We start from the raw sequence: 17,208 nt of genomic DNA on the forward strand, positions 1-17,208 counted from the left end.
TCTTTTTATTTCATAATGTTGATTAAAATTTCCAGGTTCTATCTACCATTTTCGACAATAAACGAGCAATATATCAAAGTTTATGTCACTAATTCTGATTGCAATTTTCTTCAAGTTCAACAAATAGGGATCATTTTTGGGTATGATCTGATTTAAAAATGGGATCCATGCCATACCCCACAGTACAAGTGGGTTCACGAGTTATCAGGGCGCGAGTTATCGAGGGAGTCGTGTATGAAGAAAAATATTACCACTGTTAACACTATATATATATATATGGTTAAAGACAATGTGATTGGTCTAGGATTATTATGAGATAATACTAGGGTAAGCTTAATATTTTTCTTTTTCTTTGGGCCACTGAAACCTCAGGCTAGTACATTTTGGAAGTTTGCTGGCCCAGTGGTTTGAAAAATTTCACCAGGAAGACTGGAATATGGTGTTTGAGACAACCAAATAAAGAAGAATATTGTACATGTACTTGTATTTCAGCTAAAAAGAAATGAGATCCATGATCATAAATGCCTTACAACAGGAAATGGGTTATAATGAAGGCTTTCTAGTGAGGGAGTGTTATATCTATCTTCAGATGCCATAAGTATGAAAATCTATTTTTGGAGTAAGATGTTTCTTCAATAATACTTACCTTGATACTTTATGAGTCCATCTACTACCTCACAAATCCAGACCTTCCAGGGTTGCATTAGCAAGGAAAGTGCTTAAAGGTCATCTGCTTCGAAAATTCAAAGTCAGACAAGAGTGAATTTCCTTGGAAAGAGGAACTTTGCCAAATCCCATCCATTCATCATTACTACTGGAGCAGATGTACACTCTGACAGGGATATACTGCAGGGAGGGCCAGATCAGATAAGTATTATCAGAAAAACATTTTACTCCAAAAATTGGTTTCTTCAAATACTTTATCTGACGATAATGTCTTACGAAGAAAGGTAAGTGGAGGATGGAGTTACATTCCCTTACCTTGTGAGGTGACATGTACAAGAACTGCAGTAGTCATCGGTTAGTTCGTCATAAGCAGACCTATTGTATAAATGATGGGGTATGAACTGAATATGATCGTGTCATCTGAGTGTGATCTGCCTGTTCTGATTGGCTCAGTTCACTTGGATCCCACATCACAGCACGTACAGGGTCCTGTACATCCCTTGGGCACAAAAGGCCAAAAGGCGATTGAGATTTCAAGATGAAGGAGAGATTTATCATGAACAGAAGCCTGTTTGTGGCAACTAAAATAGGAGACTTGATGTGTGAACTCAAACAGTTGTGGTGAAACTGCCAACAGCTCAGACTGACATATAGGGCATGCATCTTACTGAATCAGCCTGTTGTAGCTAGAGCAACTAGGAAACAGGTCTGTACTATATAGGTGAGTCAAGGAAGCTCATGACATTGTTTGGAAAGTTTGCTTTATTCAACCAAACCATAGCCCATGGAAGATTCCACTTTAGAGGACAAGTCAAAAGCTTTGGTTGTGATGAGTCAAAGGTCATAAAAAGGATACACAGGTAAATTTTGGCCTAAATTCACCCATCATGAAGGTGGAATATTGTCATGTCTCAGACTGCACAATGATAGCCCATTCAGTCATGGGGGCTGATGCCTCCTCCTCAGCAAGTCCAAAGATGTGAGCTAGTTATGTGGCAATGAGGCTTTTGAGGGAATGACATACATGCCTCCCCCCAAAAGTTATAAGTAGATTTATTGCTATTGTAAGTGACAAAAAAGTGTAATTTGGGTGTAACAAATGATATCTATATATTACATGCCAGAATTACAGCATGTATGAAAAAGATACATTTATTTTTGCTACTAACCTGGTTCTGCAGCTGGACAAAATTCTTGTCACAAAGGGCAAAATCCACATGGATTTGAACCAGAATACAAACACAAAAGATACTGAAAAATTATTTATATTCAACACTCAGTTTAACTAGTCATATAGTGATACATACCAGGGTACACCACAATATTAATTGGGATCAACAATTTAATTTTGTCAGGCATGGGCATAGTATACTGTATATACTCGCATATAAGCTGAATAATTTAGGAAAAAATAAAGGCCTGGAAGAAGGGAGGCAGGTCGGCTTATCTGCTGGCCAATGTGTAAACTTGACAGTTTTTAGGTCTCTTTGTTGACAACTGTAATGGCTGTAAATCTTGGGACATGAAACAATAATTTTTTTTCTGTGTCATAAGACTCAGGCATGTAAAATAAAAAAGTAACTTTCGGTGACCCGACAATTATTAAACTATTACCGTATTTACCACATATGTTGGGACACGATAAAATAATTTTTATTTTCCTGTCCCAGAACTTATGGTGAAACATTTTTGTACTTTGGTCATATGTCCCAAGACTTAAGAAAAGAAAAAAATTTGTATTGCATTTGTGCTTGCCCCACCCCTACTGCACGTTGCAATAAAATAGATAAATAAAACGCTTAATTGATAATAAAAACAAAGAAACTAACCTTGTGTTGTTATCATTTATTCCTTTTTTTCAACATGAGCATTAAAGAATAAAATATTTCAATGAAATCCGTATAAGTGGTGTAGGCTTCCATACTGTAACGTGTATCAATTATGTCCGATACCACACACCACGTTTTTCATTGACATGAACATTGAGAAACAATTGTGTGTGGTTGTGCTCAAAGGTTTGAACATGTTATCCGACTGAAAACTGGAGCCAACAAAATCGCAAACAAGAGGAATTTAGTCAACTGATATCTTGAAGACGCCATACACGCATGACACGGTGTTGGGTGGAAAATAATCAAGACTGAATTATACCCAGGTCTACTGTATGACAGTATGCCACAAATAAAAATCGTCATTTAAAAACACATTCACTTGAGTGCAAGTGACAATCTTTTCACCAGCTTGGGTTACAAAATTATCCTTACTATTTACCCGCAGACATCAATGCTCCTTTGTATTAATTGTAACCACATATGCCAAGCACAAAGAAGCCCTGGTGGTGAATAAACACGACTGGCAGCAAGCAGTTAACTCCTTCTTTGAACCTACCGACAGGACATCAAATACAAAAGGTTATTTTTATTACAAAGCATGCCGATCTCAGAAGCAGACTGATAATTAATAATAATAATAATAATAACAATAATAATGAATAATGTTTAAACTTAACATTCTGTTTCGTAATGAAGCGAATTCTTTATACTAAAAGAATTATCTCATCACAACAATAATTCACAGGTAATACAACAGAACATATTGGACTTATCTTGTTTATAAGAAATGGAAATCGAAGACATAATATAATAATCAGGCGTTCTCTGCAAAAATCGGAAGATATTATGGAATCAGGAGGTAGGCATAAAGCGACCCCAAAAATCTGGATTTTTTTCTCCTCCCAGCATTAAAGTTAACAGGTATGGTGTACGGTCCCTTACATCAAAGCAAACTATAACTCAGCTATTAAAGTATTAGCATAATTTTTGAGGCATTATTTCTGAAACTTCATTATTGTATTTTGGAGACATCATAAAAGTTGACCACAATGGTGCCCATGATTTGACTCCAAGGGATGTACTTAATTCAGTGCATAATCAAACCTACAATGTACATGTGGTGGTGGTGCCATTATGTAAATATGTTCAGTAGCCTAATTGTGAGCATTAAATTGAACCGTATTGCTTGTTTGTTGTGTTGTCATACTGGGATTACATTTTAATGATTTTAGGTATTTACAATTTCAAAGTAAAAACGTAATTACCAGTGCACTGATATAAAATGTCAAATGCAATAATGCATAAACAAACAATAATCGAGTCAAAAGGGAAAGGTAGTGTTACTGGAACTCGCAATTGCTGAATCCTTGTCATCGTTCGATCAAATTATACACAAATCTAAATTAAGCAGAAACAATAGGAAAACAGAAAATTAAATAGATTACTTTTCAAACAAGTTTATACCATTTCTTTTTAATAATCATGCATGCCAACCTCGAGATAAGTATAATGTAATTTTTTTAAATAAAAGTTTGCCTAAATAAATGCATTTAGAACTTACCTCGTGCATCTGGATATGCCTTGGAGTTGTAAGTTGGCTTATACGTGGGTCATGCACTTTTTAGTGTTTATACCTGTTCAGTTTGGGGGTCGGCTTATACACGAATGGGCTTATATGCAAGTATATACAGTATATATTTTACTTTCATATTTCCAGCTCTCAAACAGCTTGAAAATATCTTGTTCTGACTTAAGGCAACACAGCAACATATTATTTCCATTTTAAAAATATAATTATCTCAAGATAAAATATCTCAGCTTGAAAGTAAATCACACCTGCCCCCTCCCCAATTTAATGGTCAGTACCTCATACATACAACAGATGAATTTGATATGTGTATGTGAACTGTTGTATGAGTTGTCATGAAAAAGTGTACTTAAGGAAGGATGATTAAGCTTACACCCTGTAAAAGACATGGTACTGATGTTACAAAGCTTGATGATAAATACTGGAATTTGCTGACACTGAGGCATACAATTTTACTAGCAATACTATTAAAATTAGAGGCATGGAAACTCTGAATGGAATGCTAACACCCAGGACAAGATGTTTAGCAGTGACAGCCAAAAAACATAAAACACACTGACTCGGCAAACAAGAAAATATTGAGTGGATTAGAGAAATTACATAAAATTTTAACATAAAACAACTGCTCTCCTGAAAATCTTAGGACAGTTCTTGGTCTTACAAAATAATGCATGTACTTAACACAAACACATTAAATTACACTAATAATCAACAATTAACAAATTATATTTTATTTGAGTTAATTCTAAATTTGTTAAAAAGTTGGATCTGACTTGACTATCTTTCACAAAACCACATCCAGCCACCATATTGGCATATCTGACACTTGACAAAGAAATGATTAAAGGTTCATACATTAATACTTGAAATTAATTTGCGACAAATACAACCATTTTGCAAAAAAATATTAAGAAATTATTTCTCATGAAGAATGAAAAACATGCTTTTAAGATAATTACATTCATTTCAGAATAAATGATATATAGATTTGCTAGCCCCAAATTGGGTATAAATTAAATTATTTTTTTTGAGAATGCCGTACTTTAAAAAAAAAAGACCAGATGCTTAGCAGCTTAATCCCATGCCTGAGGATGTGTGCCCATGCAAGTGTGAGTGTTCCTCTTCAGAATGGATTCCTAATAAGTGCACAAGAAAAGCGTTTTTGACACCTATCAGACCTGAGATTTTGCTTAATTCCTTGTTTCATCATGAAATTGAACCATGAACAACTGGGGGTATACTTGTATTCAAGGCTTAATTATATTTTTCATTTTCAGGGGTGGGGTTGATTTTCTTTTGAGCCTTTTATATTTTTTCTCTCTTTCTATACATCAGAGCAATAATATTATTTTCCAAGTATCTGAGAGCTAGATGTTTGATGACTTCTAACTGGTGACAGTAATGATACTGATGAAATAATGGATGATAGAGGGGTTGGTGGGGTACATATATTACTGGCTTCAGGGATTCTCACTGGCATACAAGTGTCCTTTAACTCTTGTTTCAAGGCTTCAAGCAGTTTCCTGATGTAGTCTTTTCCATGATTATCACACTGGAGTTTATAGATGACTGGGCACATCTTATTCAATGGAGTCTGGTCTACTAAATGCACCAAGATTGAGCAGATGATGCTATAAGGTTTGTGAATCACATTAGCTCCATGCTTTCTGAAGATTTTTTGCAATCTTTGGCAGAGTCCACCAATATATGATAAAGGAACAGTTACACATAGGCCTCCTTTCTCCTTCAGATGTTCATCCCTTCTCCATTCTTTTTCAGGAAACACCAACATCCAAGCTTTGTAACCACTGGCATATGAAGCTTTCTTAATCTGATCGATCTCCAACGGCCGGTCTTCCTCAACACTGATAATGCTGTTCAGATCGATCTCCATCAGCCAGTTTCCCTCAACTCTAATAATGCTGTTCACATCAATCTCCATCAGCCAGTTTCCCTCAACTATGCTGTTCACATCGATCTTCAAGAATCCTGTTCACAGTGATCTCCAACAGCCCATCTTCCTCAACACTAACAATGGTGTTCAGATCGATCTCCAACAGCCGGTCTTCTACTCTCACAATGCTGTTCACATCAATCTCCAACAGCCGGTCTTCTACTCTCACAATGCTGTTCACATCAATCTCCAACAGCCGGTCTTCTACTCTCACAATGCTGTTCATATCAATCTCCAACAGCCGGTCTTCCTCAACACTAACAATGCTGCTCACATCAATCTCCAACAGCCAGTCTTCCTCAACTCTAATAATGCTGTTCACATCGATCTCCATCAGCCAGTTTCCCTCAACTCTAACAATGCTGTTCACATCAATCTCCAACAGCTGGTCTTCTACTCTCACAACGCTGTTCACATCAATATCCAACAGCCAATCCTCCTCAACTCTAATAATGCTGTTCACATCGATCTCCAACAGCCAGTCTTCCTCAACTCTAATAATGCTGTTCACATCAATCTCCATCAGCCAGTTTCCCTCAACTCTAACAATGCTGTTCACATCAATCTCCAACAGCTGGTCTTCTACTCTCACAACGCTGTTCACATCAATATCCAACAGCCAATCCTCCTCAACTCTAATAATGCTGTTCACATCGATCTCCAACAGCCAGTCTTCCTCAACTCTAATAATGCTGTTCACATCAATCTCCATCAGCCAGTTTCCCTCAACTATGCTGTTCACATCGATCTTCAACAATCCTATTCACAGTGATCTCCAACAGGCCATCTTCCTCAACACTAACAATGGTGTTCAGATCGATCTCCAACAGCCAGTCTTCCTCAACACTAACAATGCTGTTCATATCGATCTCCAAACAGCCGGTCTTCCTCAACTCTAACAATGCTGTTCATATCGATCTCCAACAGCTGTCTTGCTCAACATTAACAATGCTGTTCACATCAGTCTCCAACAGCCAGTCTTCCTCAACTCCAATAATGCTGTTCACACTGATCTCCAACAGCCTGTCTTCCTCAAAACTAACAATGCTGTTCAGATCGATCTCCAACAGCCGGTCTTCCACAACACTAACAATGATGTTCACATCAATCTCCAACAGCAGGTCTTCCACAACACTAACAATGGTGTTCAGATTGATCTCCAACAGCCGGTCTTCCACAACACTAACAATGCTGTTCACATCAATCTCCAACAACCAGTCTTCCTCAACTCTAACAATGCTGTTCACATCGATCTCCAACAGCCAGTCTTCCTCAACTCTAACAATGCTGTTCACATCGATCTCCAACAGCCAGTCTTCCTCAACTCTAACAATGCTATTCACATCGATCTCCAACAGCCAGTCTTCCACAACACTAACAATGCTGTTCACATCGATCTCCAACAGCCAGTCTTCCTCAACTCTAACAATGCTGTTCACATCGATCTCCAACAGCTGTCTTGCTCAACATTAACAATGCTGTTCACATCAGTCTCCAACAGCCAGTCTTCCTCAACTCTAATAATGCTGTTCACATTGATCTCCAACAGCCTGTCTTCCTCAAAACTAACAATGCTGTTCAGATCGATCTCCAACAGCCGGTCTTCCACAACACTAACAATGATGTTCAGATCAATCTCCAACAGCAGGTCTTCCACAACACTAACAATGGTGTTCAGATTGATCTCCAACAGCCGGTCTTCCACAACACTAACAATGCTGTTCACATCAATCTCCAACAACCAGTCTTCCTCAACTCTAACAATGCTGTTCACATCGATCTCCAACAGCTAGTCTTCCTCAACTCTAACAATGCTGTTCACATCGATCTCCAACAGCCAGTCTTCCTCAACTCTAACAATGCTATTCACATCGATCTCCAACAGCCAGTCTTCCACAACACTAACAATGCTGTTCACATCGATCTCCAACAGCCAGTCTTCCTCAACTCTAACAATGCTGTTCACATCGATCTCCAACAGCCAGTCTTCCTCAACTCTAACAATGCTGTTCACACTGATCTCCAACAGCTGGTCTTCCTCAACTCTAACAATGCTGTCCACATCGATCTCTAACAGCCAGTCTAACAATGCTGTTCAGATCAATCTCCAACAGCCGATCTTCCTCAACACTAACAATGCTGTTCACCTGATGCATCACCTGATGCAACATTGTTCTCACCACTGATCTCTTATATGTAAGATGGTGGCTGAAGTTCAGAAACTGGTCTGTGTGGGTAGGTTTGCAGTAGATGGTAACTTTTGTTCCCCCATCATCTAACATGTGAATACAAGTATCCAACCTGCAATCCTCTTCCACTTCATAAATGAACTAGTTATTGTCATCAATGGAATTGAGATGCACTGCAAATTCTTCGATATTGTATTCATGCATCATGCTGAAAGTGTCATCCACATTTTGAAATCACACACCTGAAGGATGGGCTGTAGTGGAAATGGCAATGAGTTCAAGTCATCCATATACAAATTTGTGACACTGCCACCCCAAACTTTTGTTGATAAACTTCTCTTATTATGCTACAAAAAGGTATCTGTTCTTAGTTTCATGAATTGCAAATGGCTGTAGTAGGTAACAGCATTCATTCTAGAATTATATGCATCTCTTTCAGCCATCAGCTTCATAGGGACATGTTAGCCACACAGTCTAAAATCCATAAAAGTAGGTTCTATGCCACAGGAGAAAACCAATGGCTTTTTGATAGTTAATTTTCTTTATTATAAGTTATCTTGGATAAGAATTAAATATATTTTTTGGGAAAAGAGTAGGACCTCGTTTACTTACAAGTTTTATAGGAATCTGTAAACAAATACTGTGGGAAAAGAGTATGAACTTGTTTATTTGCACGAGTTTCCAAGGAATCTGTAAATACATATTCTGAGAAAAGAGTGTGAACTTGTTTATTTACGCAAGTTTCATAGGAATCTATAAATACATATCTTGGGAAAAGAGTAGGACCTCATTTATATACATGAGATTCATAGGACTGATTGGGGGTCAAAACTGGCACTTATCAAACATTGTCCTTTAAACCAATGAAGTGCAAAATATTCATCTCTGATTAAGACTGAATAATAACAAGAAAGAGAAATAGCTGGAACATATATCCCTGTGTGAGGAAACTCCACAGAATCATTCAAATGATAAAAATTCACAAGTGGATATCAGTTTTGCAAGACCTAACAAGAAGCATGCTTCTTTGTACATGTGGAAATAACTATTGACATGATGTGACTTGGCACCAATCCCTCCATTCAAGGGAAGATCACACTAGTCTGATTTTCACATTTGAAAGAAAATGACTTCTTTTTCACTTTTGTTGATAATGCCTGTCAGGTATGATCTGTGAGACAAAATGGATGAGCTATTATTATCAGGAACATATTTGAAGAAGAACAAGAAAATATGTGCTTACCAAAATCTGGGTTAAAAATTTCATCCACAATCAGCTGGAAGAACTCTTTGGACACACCTCCTTCATCTAAACCTTGTTCTCCATCAAATTCTACAAACAGCTGCTTCTTGAGGTCCTGTGGATTCTCTGTGGCAACCATTTCTAACTAAAAATCAATTGCAATATATATTCTACAAACAGCTGCTTTTTGAAGGCCTGTGGATTCTTTGTGGCAACATTTCTAACTAAAAATCAATTGCAAAATATATTCTACAAACTGCTGCTTCTTGAGGTCCTGTGGATTCTGTGGCAACCACTTCTAACTAAAACTTGATTCCACAATATATTCTGCAAAATCATATGTGTATATAATACATGAATCAGATTTCTGAATTAGTACTACAAGAAATCCTGCTACACCATGATACTAGGATCCAAAAAGTACCCTTGTGTTATGTAACATATTGCACAGCATTAAGTGTGTGTTTTGGAGGATTTTTAACGTAGCTTTAACAATTATGTAGTCATAACTCTACGATGTCTGCAGTGTGACCATTTATAGTGACGTCTTGCACTGGGGCATCATGCCACAGACATATAGCATATGTCCCACCCAGTCACATTATCCTGACACCAGGCTGACCAGTCCTAACACTGACCTCTTAATGCTGAGCACCAAGTGAGGCGGCTGCTAATATCATTTTTGCAAGTCTTTGGCATAACTTGGTTGGGGTTTGAATCTGCGACCTCTGGCATCCGAGGCAGATGCTCTGACCATTAGGCCACTAGAGCAGTTGCACAGCATTGAAACAAGTCAGTTAACTTAAGAAAATGTTGCGTTTATGTCATCCGGGCTGTTCAGGTTAAATAGTCATCTATGGGCTTCAATAATGCAGCTACCTAATCACATTGATGCATATTAAATGAGAAAGCTACTTCTAATTATGTAATACTTACCTGTTATTATTGTACTGTTTACCTTTGTCAGGGTTAGTAGCATATTTCATTCAAAATTTTCAAGGTTCAAAATCATGTTTTTCAAGGTGCATTATTACATTAATTTTAAAGGATATATGAATGAAACTGTATGTAAACACAAGTTAATACTTACTATTACTCCATATGATGAACATTTCTTGCAATTTTTAAAAAAACAAAACAAAATAAAACATAAAGTTAATAGTATGATCACTGATATCTTTCCCATTATTGTTAAATATCCTACGTCTGGGCATTAGAATAATGCAGTCACTGAACAAAGTTCATTTTACTCTGTCTACACTAAACTATTTACAAAGTCAAAAATATATTAGAGTGAATTTTTCAGTTCTTGCAGCTTATCATCAAGCTGTTTTTCAAGAGCTCAAAGTTCAGCGATTTTGTCCTTTTCACTTTTCCTCAAATTATTTTGATGTCATGATAAAGGAAATTTTCTATGGATCTATTATCTATACTTTTAATGCATAGTCATCAGCAGCAGCTGTCATTGTCTCAATGTCTTTTTCAGTACCTTCCTTTTTTCTTCAATCATCCCCATAAACAAAATAAAGATTTTTTGTATATTATTGCTTATTTATAAACAGCATATGGATATTTTAAACTATTTCATATTAGATATATTAATATTTCTCTCAGCTGAGCTGTATTGTATATTTTAGATTTATTGTGTTCATTGCAGTTATCATCTGTCCAATTTCCACTCCATCCTAAAACAGAACCAGATTGAACTAATTTCATAATTAAAATGATACACAGTTTCTGTTTTAAAACCTGAATCTCTGTGTTCACAGACATACCTCTTTCATCACAAACGATTTCATGCTGAATTCTTCTTGTTTTGCCTGTATTAAGCACCTTTACAAGAGCTTGTTTTTGTTTCAGCTGCACGTGACCATGGAGCACTCTCTCCCATTGCATGCAAATCAATATCCTTCTGGCATAATTTGCATTTTTCAAAGCTCTCTGAGAAAGATCTCATAATCCAAACTTTATATTTTTCTTCATCTAGCCACCAAAGTTGGAATTAGCAGCCAGCCATGTTGAAGCGAATGATTCAAATTTGAACTACTGCTACATATGGGCTATGTACAATCAGAAGTTGAAAATGTACGGCTGTGCAGGGCCAGCTGTGTAAAACTTTCCATTCTGGCACAAACTTAGCGAGAGATTGTTTTTTGGTTGTTTTTTCCCCTTTTCTTTTTATTTAATTCTGCAAATCGAAAAATATTTATTAATTAATTTTGGTTTCAAGACAATCGATGCTTTTCAAGGTATCTAGACAAAATTTTGAATTTTCAAAGTTTTTTCAACGTTTTGAAGGAACAAATAATTTTTCAAGGCTACGGACCCTGCTTTGTGGAAACATAATCGCACAAGCAAGCTATATGATTCTAAATGATTCCTCCCTCTTATTAGCATAGAGGGTACTAAAACTGAAAAAGAAAATGGATCCGAGTCTAACTCCTGCATCACAGGCCACATACAGTTTACTATCGTCTTGACTTGGACCCTGAGTACAGGACATCAGAGTGGGGCTGGATGAGGGAATCTCTACAATAGTGTAGCAGGAAAGCATTACATGATTAAAATTAACTGACACCCCCCCCCAAAAAAAAACCTTCATTTTAATAGCAGTAATTATTTATCTGCTACTACTGCAGTGCTAATTTACCAGTTAGGAAGGTGGTTGTTAAATCTGGTATAAAACTATTTTCAGACATGATTTTGCTCTTCCATAAAAAAAGCTGAATTTTTTTTAAGGGGTTAGGGTTCCACCCCAACGGGGTCTCAAGGAGCAGCTTATGATCATAAAATAAACCAAAATAATCATTTGAAAAACTAACAAACTTACCAAAAATGCTCAACCTGAGTTCAATAATTTTATAATATTTATATTCACATAAATTTGTTCTCCAATACTATTGATGCTGAAGTTATTTCATGTGCATGTCAGTGTTCACGTTATAATTAAGTCACAATAATTTTTCAATTTTTTGCAGTAAATATATTATACTTCTCTCTTTTCATAACAAATTTGTAAAATAAACACCCAAGTACATCAAATATATACAAATAATCCCAAACATTCACTTGTCTTTTTCTCCAATGGACACAACCTGTTGGTATGCCAGTCAAGCTCTTTTTGCAGCTTTGGCAAAGATTTCTTTAGCCCCCCTTTTTGTCATCACTGACTCTTTTGGCTCAATGTGCAATCATTTCTTTTCTTTCTCAGTGAGAGCCTTTTTCCTTTCAAGCTGGTGCTTGGTGACATGCAGTGCACATATTCTGACAGAGGGCTACATCTGTTCTCTCATGCAAGAAATCTTTCTTCTTATAGTAATTAACTGCACTTTTTCCAGATGCCTTCTGAGCTTCAGTTTTTCCGTATGCAGCTTCTTTTGTAGGTGCTGTTCCAAACTCTTCTAACTGCAATTACTGTAATTCAAATCTTTATTGCAGAGGTCACGAAATGCCAGTCCTCTAGCGTTTTCTTATAAACTGACCAACTAAATTTCCGTAACCTTTTTGCTCCAGCCATTTCCATACGGTTTTTAAACCTTTACCTAATCTATTCATGTCATGGTCTCTCTCAACAACTCGGTATGCCATTTTTTGCAGGCATGCTTCTTTCCATTACCATCAGTTTTCATTACACAAAGATTCATTTGACAAATTTAAACCTTTGACCAATCAGAATACTCTTTATGAGAGTTGTGTGCTAACTAATATATAGAACAAATAATTTACATGAGTTACTGCAGAATGTGAGTGGAGAAAAGTGGAATTCTGCTTGAAAACGGAGAAAAATCATGTCTGTATTGTACTTACCCTTAGGGTAGGAATGATCATTAATGCAAACTGGTAGAATACTGAAGAAAAGGTAGTGAGAGATCAGAAGAAAGCAACACTCATAACATAATCCAAGGCTGAATAACTCAAATAAACCCAGGAAGCAGCAATAGCTCTAACTTCATGGAGTTAAATCATCATAAAAGAAAAGTCCCTCTCTGCGAGGGACTGATAAACCCACTTTATAGTTTTGGGCAGTCCACCTGGAAATAGTGGCTGCCAAAACAGATGCTTCTGACCCTCCCTTCTCCTTCTAGAGCAATAATAATGACCTTATTTAAAGAGGGTAACACAATTAGCTAAAAACTAATCTACCTTGAGGCCCTCATACAAAGGAATTTATTTATTTAAGCTGCATCTCTGAAGCCACTGGATATATTGGGTTTGAAAGAAGGAAACAGAGTGGGCATTTCTAATCTCAACTGGAATACTATTCCAGAGCAGAGTTCCAGAGTATTGGAAACTTTTTTTTAAATAACTCTTTATTTGGTTTGGGAATTTTATACTGTTTGGTAAACATGGATCCCAGGTGGGGAGTATTACCAGGTAGCCTATACTGGAATAGTGATTGCAAATATTCAGGAGTACTATTATGAAAAATCCTGTACATTAATTTGGCTTTTCTCAAACAGATTCAGCTTTAATAGGTAATATTTCTAACCTACCAGCTAAACTTTCAAGCCAAATAAAACCTTGAGGCCCTAACTTAGCAAAGGAGTCTGTCTTGGTCATCCCCAGCACAGATATGACTGAAACTTGGGATCTCAAAATGAAGAGGTGCTACTCTGGTTAGGTGGTTCTTAGCAAGAAACCCAGGTTAGCAAAGAAGAGAAACCAAATCTTAATTACTGCTGAACCTTATAACAACCCTTTTCTACTGACAAGACATAAGCTTGTCCATCCTCTTCATTAAGGATAAAATGAGCAGGAAAACCATCTTAAAAGTAAGATTTTCAAAGATAGCTTTACTCAATGGTTCATAAAGGGGCTTTTGACAATGCCCAAAGAGCACACAAGAGAATCCAACAATGCGTTAGTGAGCAATATACCGGTAATGGTGTCTTAAGCTCCAAATACCTGATGAGATCTTAAAGATAAGCATCCAAGCCAATGATAGGACCCCTAGAGAATTTCAAAAAAAGAGGAGAAATGGGAAACAGTTACATGCATCTACTATTGCACCAATCATAGGTTTTCAACTTTGCATTATAGACCTTAGAAAGAACAATCTCCTAGCCTGGATGATGGTTTCCAGCCTTTGCTTGAAACCTGTTCCTGGCAAACTGATTACTTGATATGCCCTGGCTGAAAAGGACAAAATGAATCCTTGACCTGCAACATTTGCTTCATATTGATGGGTGATGCTGATCTGATCCCCTTCCCTAGTCAGATGAGTAAAGGTGGACTCCCTATCCCCATCAGGACCAATCAGTACTAGGAACACTGACATCTTGAGGTCACACTGAGGCAAGACAGGACTGTCTTTCTTACTAACCCTCTATGGAGAGATAAACGCAAAGACAGGATTGTAATCAACCTTAGCACCTCATGGGAAGGAAAATGGGGTTGATCCTAACAGTGGGCACTTTTGGAAAACACTTAGGTTGAGAGCAATGGCTCTCCTCCTTTGCAACACCTTGAAGACACCTTGAAGACAAAGTGGGGGACTTGCTGGGCATCATGAGGTAGACAGAAGACTCACTTCCCAGAAATTTGTTACCACACATGCTGCAGGAGTTAAAAAGAAACACAGGGAAAGAATGATGCTGATCGGATCCCCTTCCCTGCTCAGACAAGTAAAGCCAGATTCCTTATCCACATCAGGATCAATCGACTGAAACTAATGTGTGTGTGTGTATGCATTTGTGATTTGGTTTTTTAACATAGCTTTAAAAAAAATTCAATCATATTGCTAAGATGACTGCAGTGTGGCAGTTTATAGTGATGTCTAGCACTTAGGGATCATGCTGCAAACATGTAGCATGATGTCTCACCCAGTCACATTATCCTGACACCAGGCCAACCATTCCTAACAATAACCTCTAAATGCTGAGCGCCAAGTGAGGCAGCTGCTAGTACCATTTTTATAAGTCTATGGTATAACTCAGCCAGGATTCGAACCTTCAACCTCATGCATCTGAGGTGGACACTCTAACCACTAGGCCACTGGAGTGGTCACAAAAAAGACTGGTCAGGTGACAACAATTGGATTGTTTTCTTGGCTTTGTGGGTTTAATGTCATTTTTCATCACATGTAAAGTTATACATGGCAAACAGTATATCTGATGCAGGAAGAAACCCAGAGAACCCTGGGAAGATCCCAAAGGAAGATACTGGCACATACCCACATTGGCCAAGCAGAGACTCAAAACAATGCAGACTGAGGTGAGATGTCAGTGATGTGTATGATATGTAAGGCAAGTTTATTCGATCACCCAACCAGTGAAGGCCCCTTGATCTGATGGAAGGCAAAAAAAAAAAGTTTCAGTGAGCTGACTGTCCTTGTTTTTCAATGCCAACCCTAGCACAGGGTAAAAAAATAAATTAAAAAGAAAACCAAAACTTAATATGCACATCTAATTGAGCTGGTTTAGCCAAGTACTTTAAGTGCTTAGTACATTATACATAGCAACCATTTTAATATAAATAATGTTTAAATTTAATTTTATTTAAATATATCCCGATATTGATTTGTGATTCTAAATGAGTCAGTTCAGCTCAGTATTTGAGGTACTTAATACATCATATATATTCTAATCATAAAGTTTTTAAAAAATACACACCTACCTACCCAATTTTAAAACCAGTGCAATAGGAAACACAATTTTTGTTGTTGGCCTTATAATTAGAATGAACATTCTGCCTGTTGTTCTCAGGAAGGCAAAGTTCACTTATTACCTTCACATACACCACCCTTTTGAGGGTGCTTCTGCTCCCTCATGGGAGGGAGTGCAGCTTATTCTCTGTTGTTTTTCCTCTTGAGGGAAGAACCCAAGATTGATATCTCTTTAGAATTGATGAAATCAGATTGAGCATTAGGGATCCTTGGGCCCTATGAGTCTTCCAAACCAAAGTTAGTCTCAGAACAGGGACATTATTTGTTTCCACAAAGTGAAAAGATCCAGACCCTTACAAAAATGGGCCATTCCTCCTCCCATTATATATGCAGCATCTGGTTGCCAAGTCACATACTTTATTTGACCACAAACAACAGATTGGAAGTTGTCAGTGCACGCAACTCTTGTGCACATAAAGCCAGGGGTATGAGTGCCCCATGGGATGTCCTTTGCCCCCACTTGCCCACATCTTGCAACCTTAAACTCTAAAAAAGCAATATTTATAGGAAAAATACAAAATCCAGAACAAAGAAAGGTTAGGAAATACCATAACACTGGGTCAGTCAAGGGGGATGCGATTCACTAAGGCATAAGCTTACCTAGCAAGGTGCAAAACCCCCTGATTTAACTATCAAAGTAAAAATACCACTCAAATGCAAGGACTATGGAGAGTAACACTCATTCAAAACAAAAATATAGGTGGAATGCTGAAAAAATGTTTCAAAGCAGAGAATGCACTTTTGGATGACGGAAACTGCACACATCAAATGCGTACAAAATGTCCATGAAAAGAGGGCAGTAACCCATATCTGGAATGCTGACTTTCATGCACTATGCATGTTTTTATGAAAACTCTTTAATATACACATACATTAAATAAATTATGTTGAATCGACTGGCCAGTCAAATATGGCAGCTCAAATTTCCTGCAATGCATCACTTCCTATGATACAGATTGTTGGCCCTGTAATACAGGGGTCAAAATACACATCAAACTAAGTTCACACAGACAGTATGAAAGGGAAGTGACTGGGACCGAGTAGACATTTGCGTACTAACACTAAAATATAA

At 37.3% G+C, this 17,208-nt stretch overlaps 1 protein-coding gene across 1 annotated transcript in view; it reads right to left on the reverse strand.

The window, feature by feature from the left end:
- The window catches only part of LOC149797852 (ubiquitin-protein ligase E3A-like), an 80,158-nt gene that overhangs the window by 35,765 nt on the left and 27,185 nt on the right, over positions 1-17,208 (reverse strand). Inside the window, exon 5 of the mRNA XM_089962866.1 lies at positions 9,473-9,617. Coding sequence (XP_089818992.1) covers positions 9,473-9,617 — 145 coding nt within the window. The remainder of the gene's footprint in view (positions 1-9,472; positions 9,618-17,208) is intronic.

Source organism: Sinohyriopsis cumingii, chromosome 6, assembly GCF_028554795.1.
Source record: "Sinohyriopsis cumingii isolate HCF-2022 chromosome 6, ASM2855479v2, whole genome shotgun sequence".
NCBI lineage: Eukaryota > Metazoa > Mollusca > Bivalvia > Unionida > Unionidae > Sinohyriopsis > Sinohyriopsis cumingii.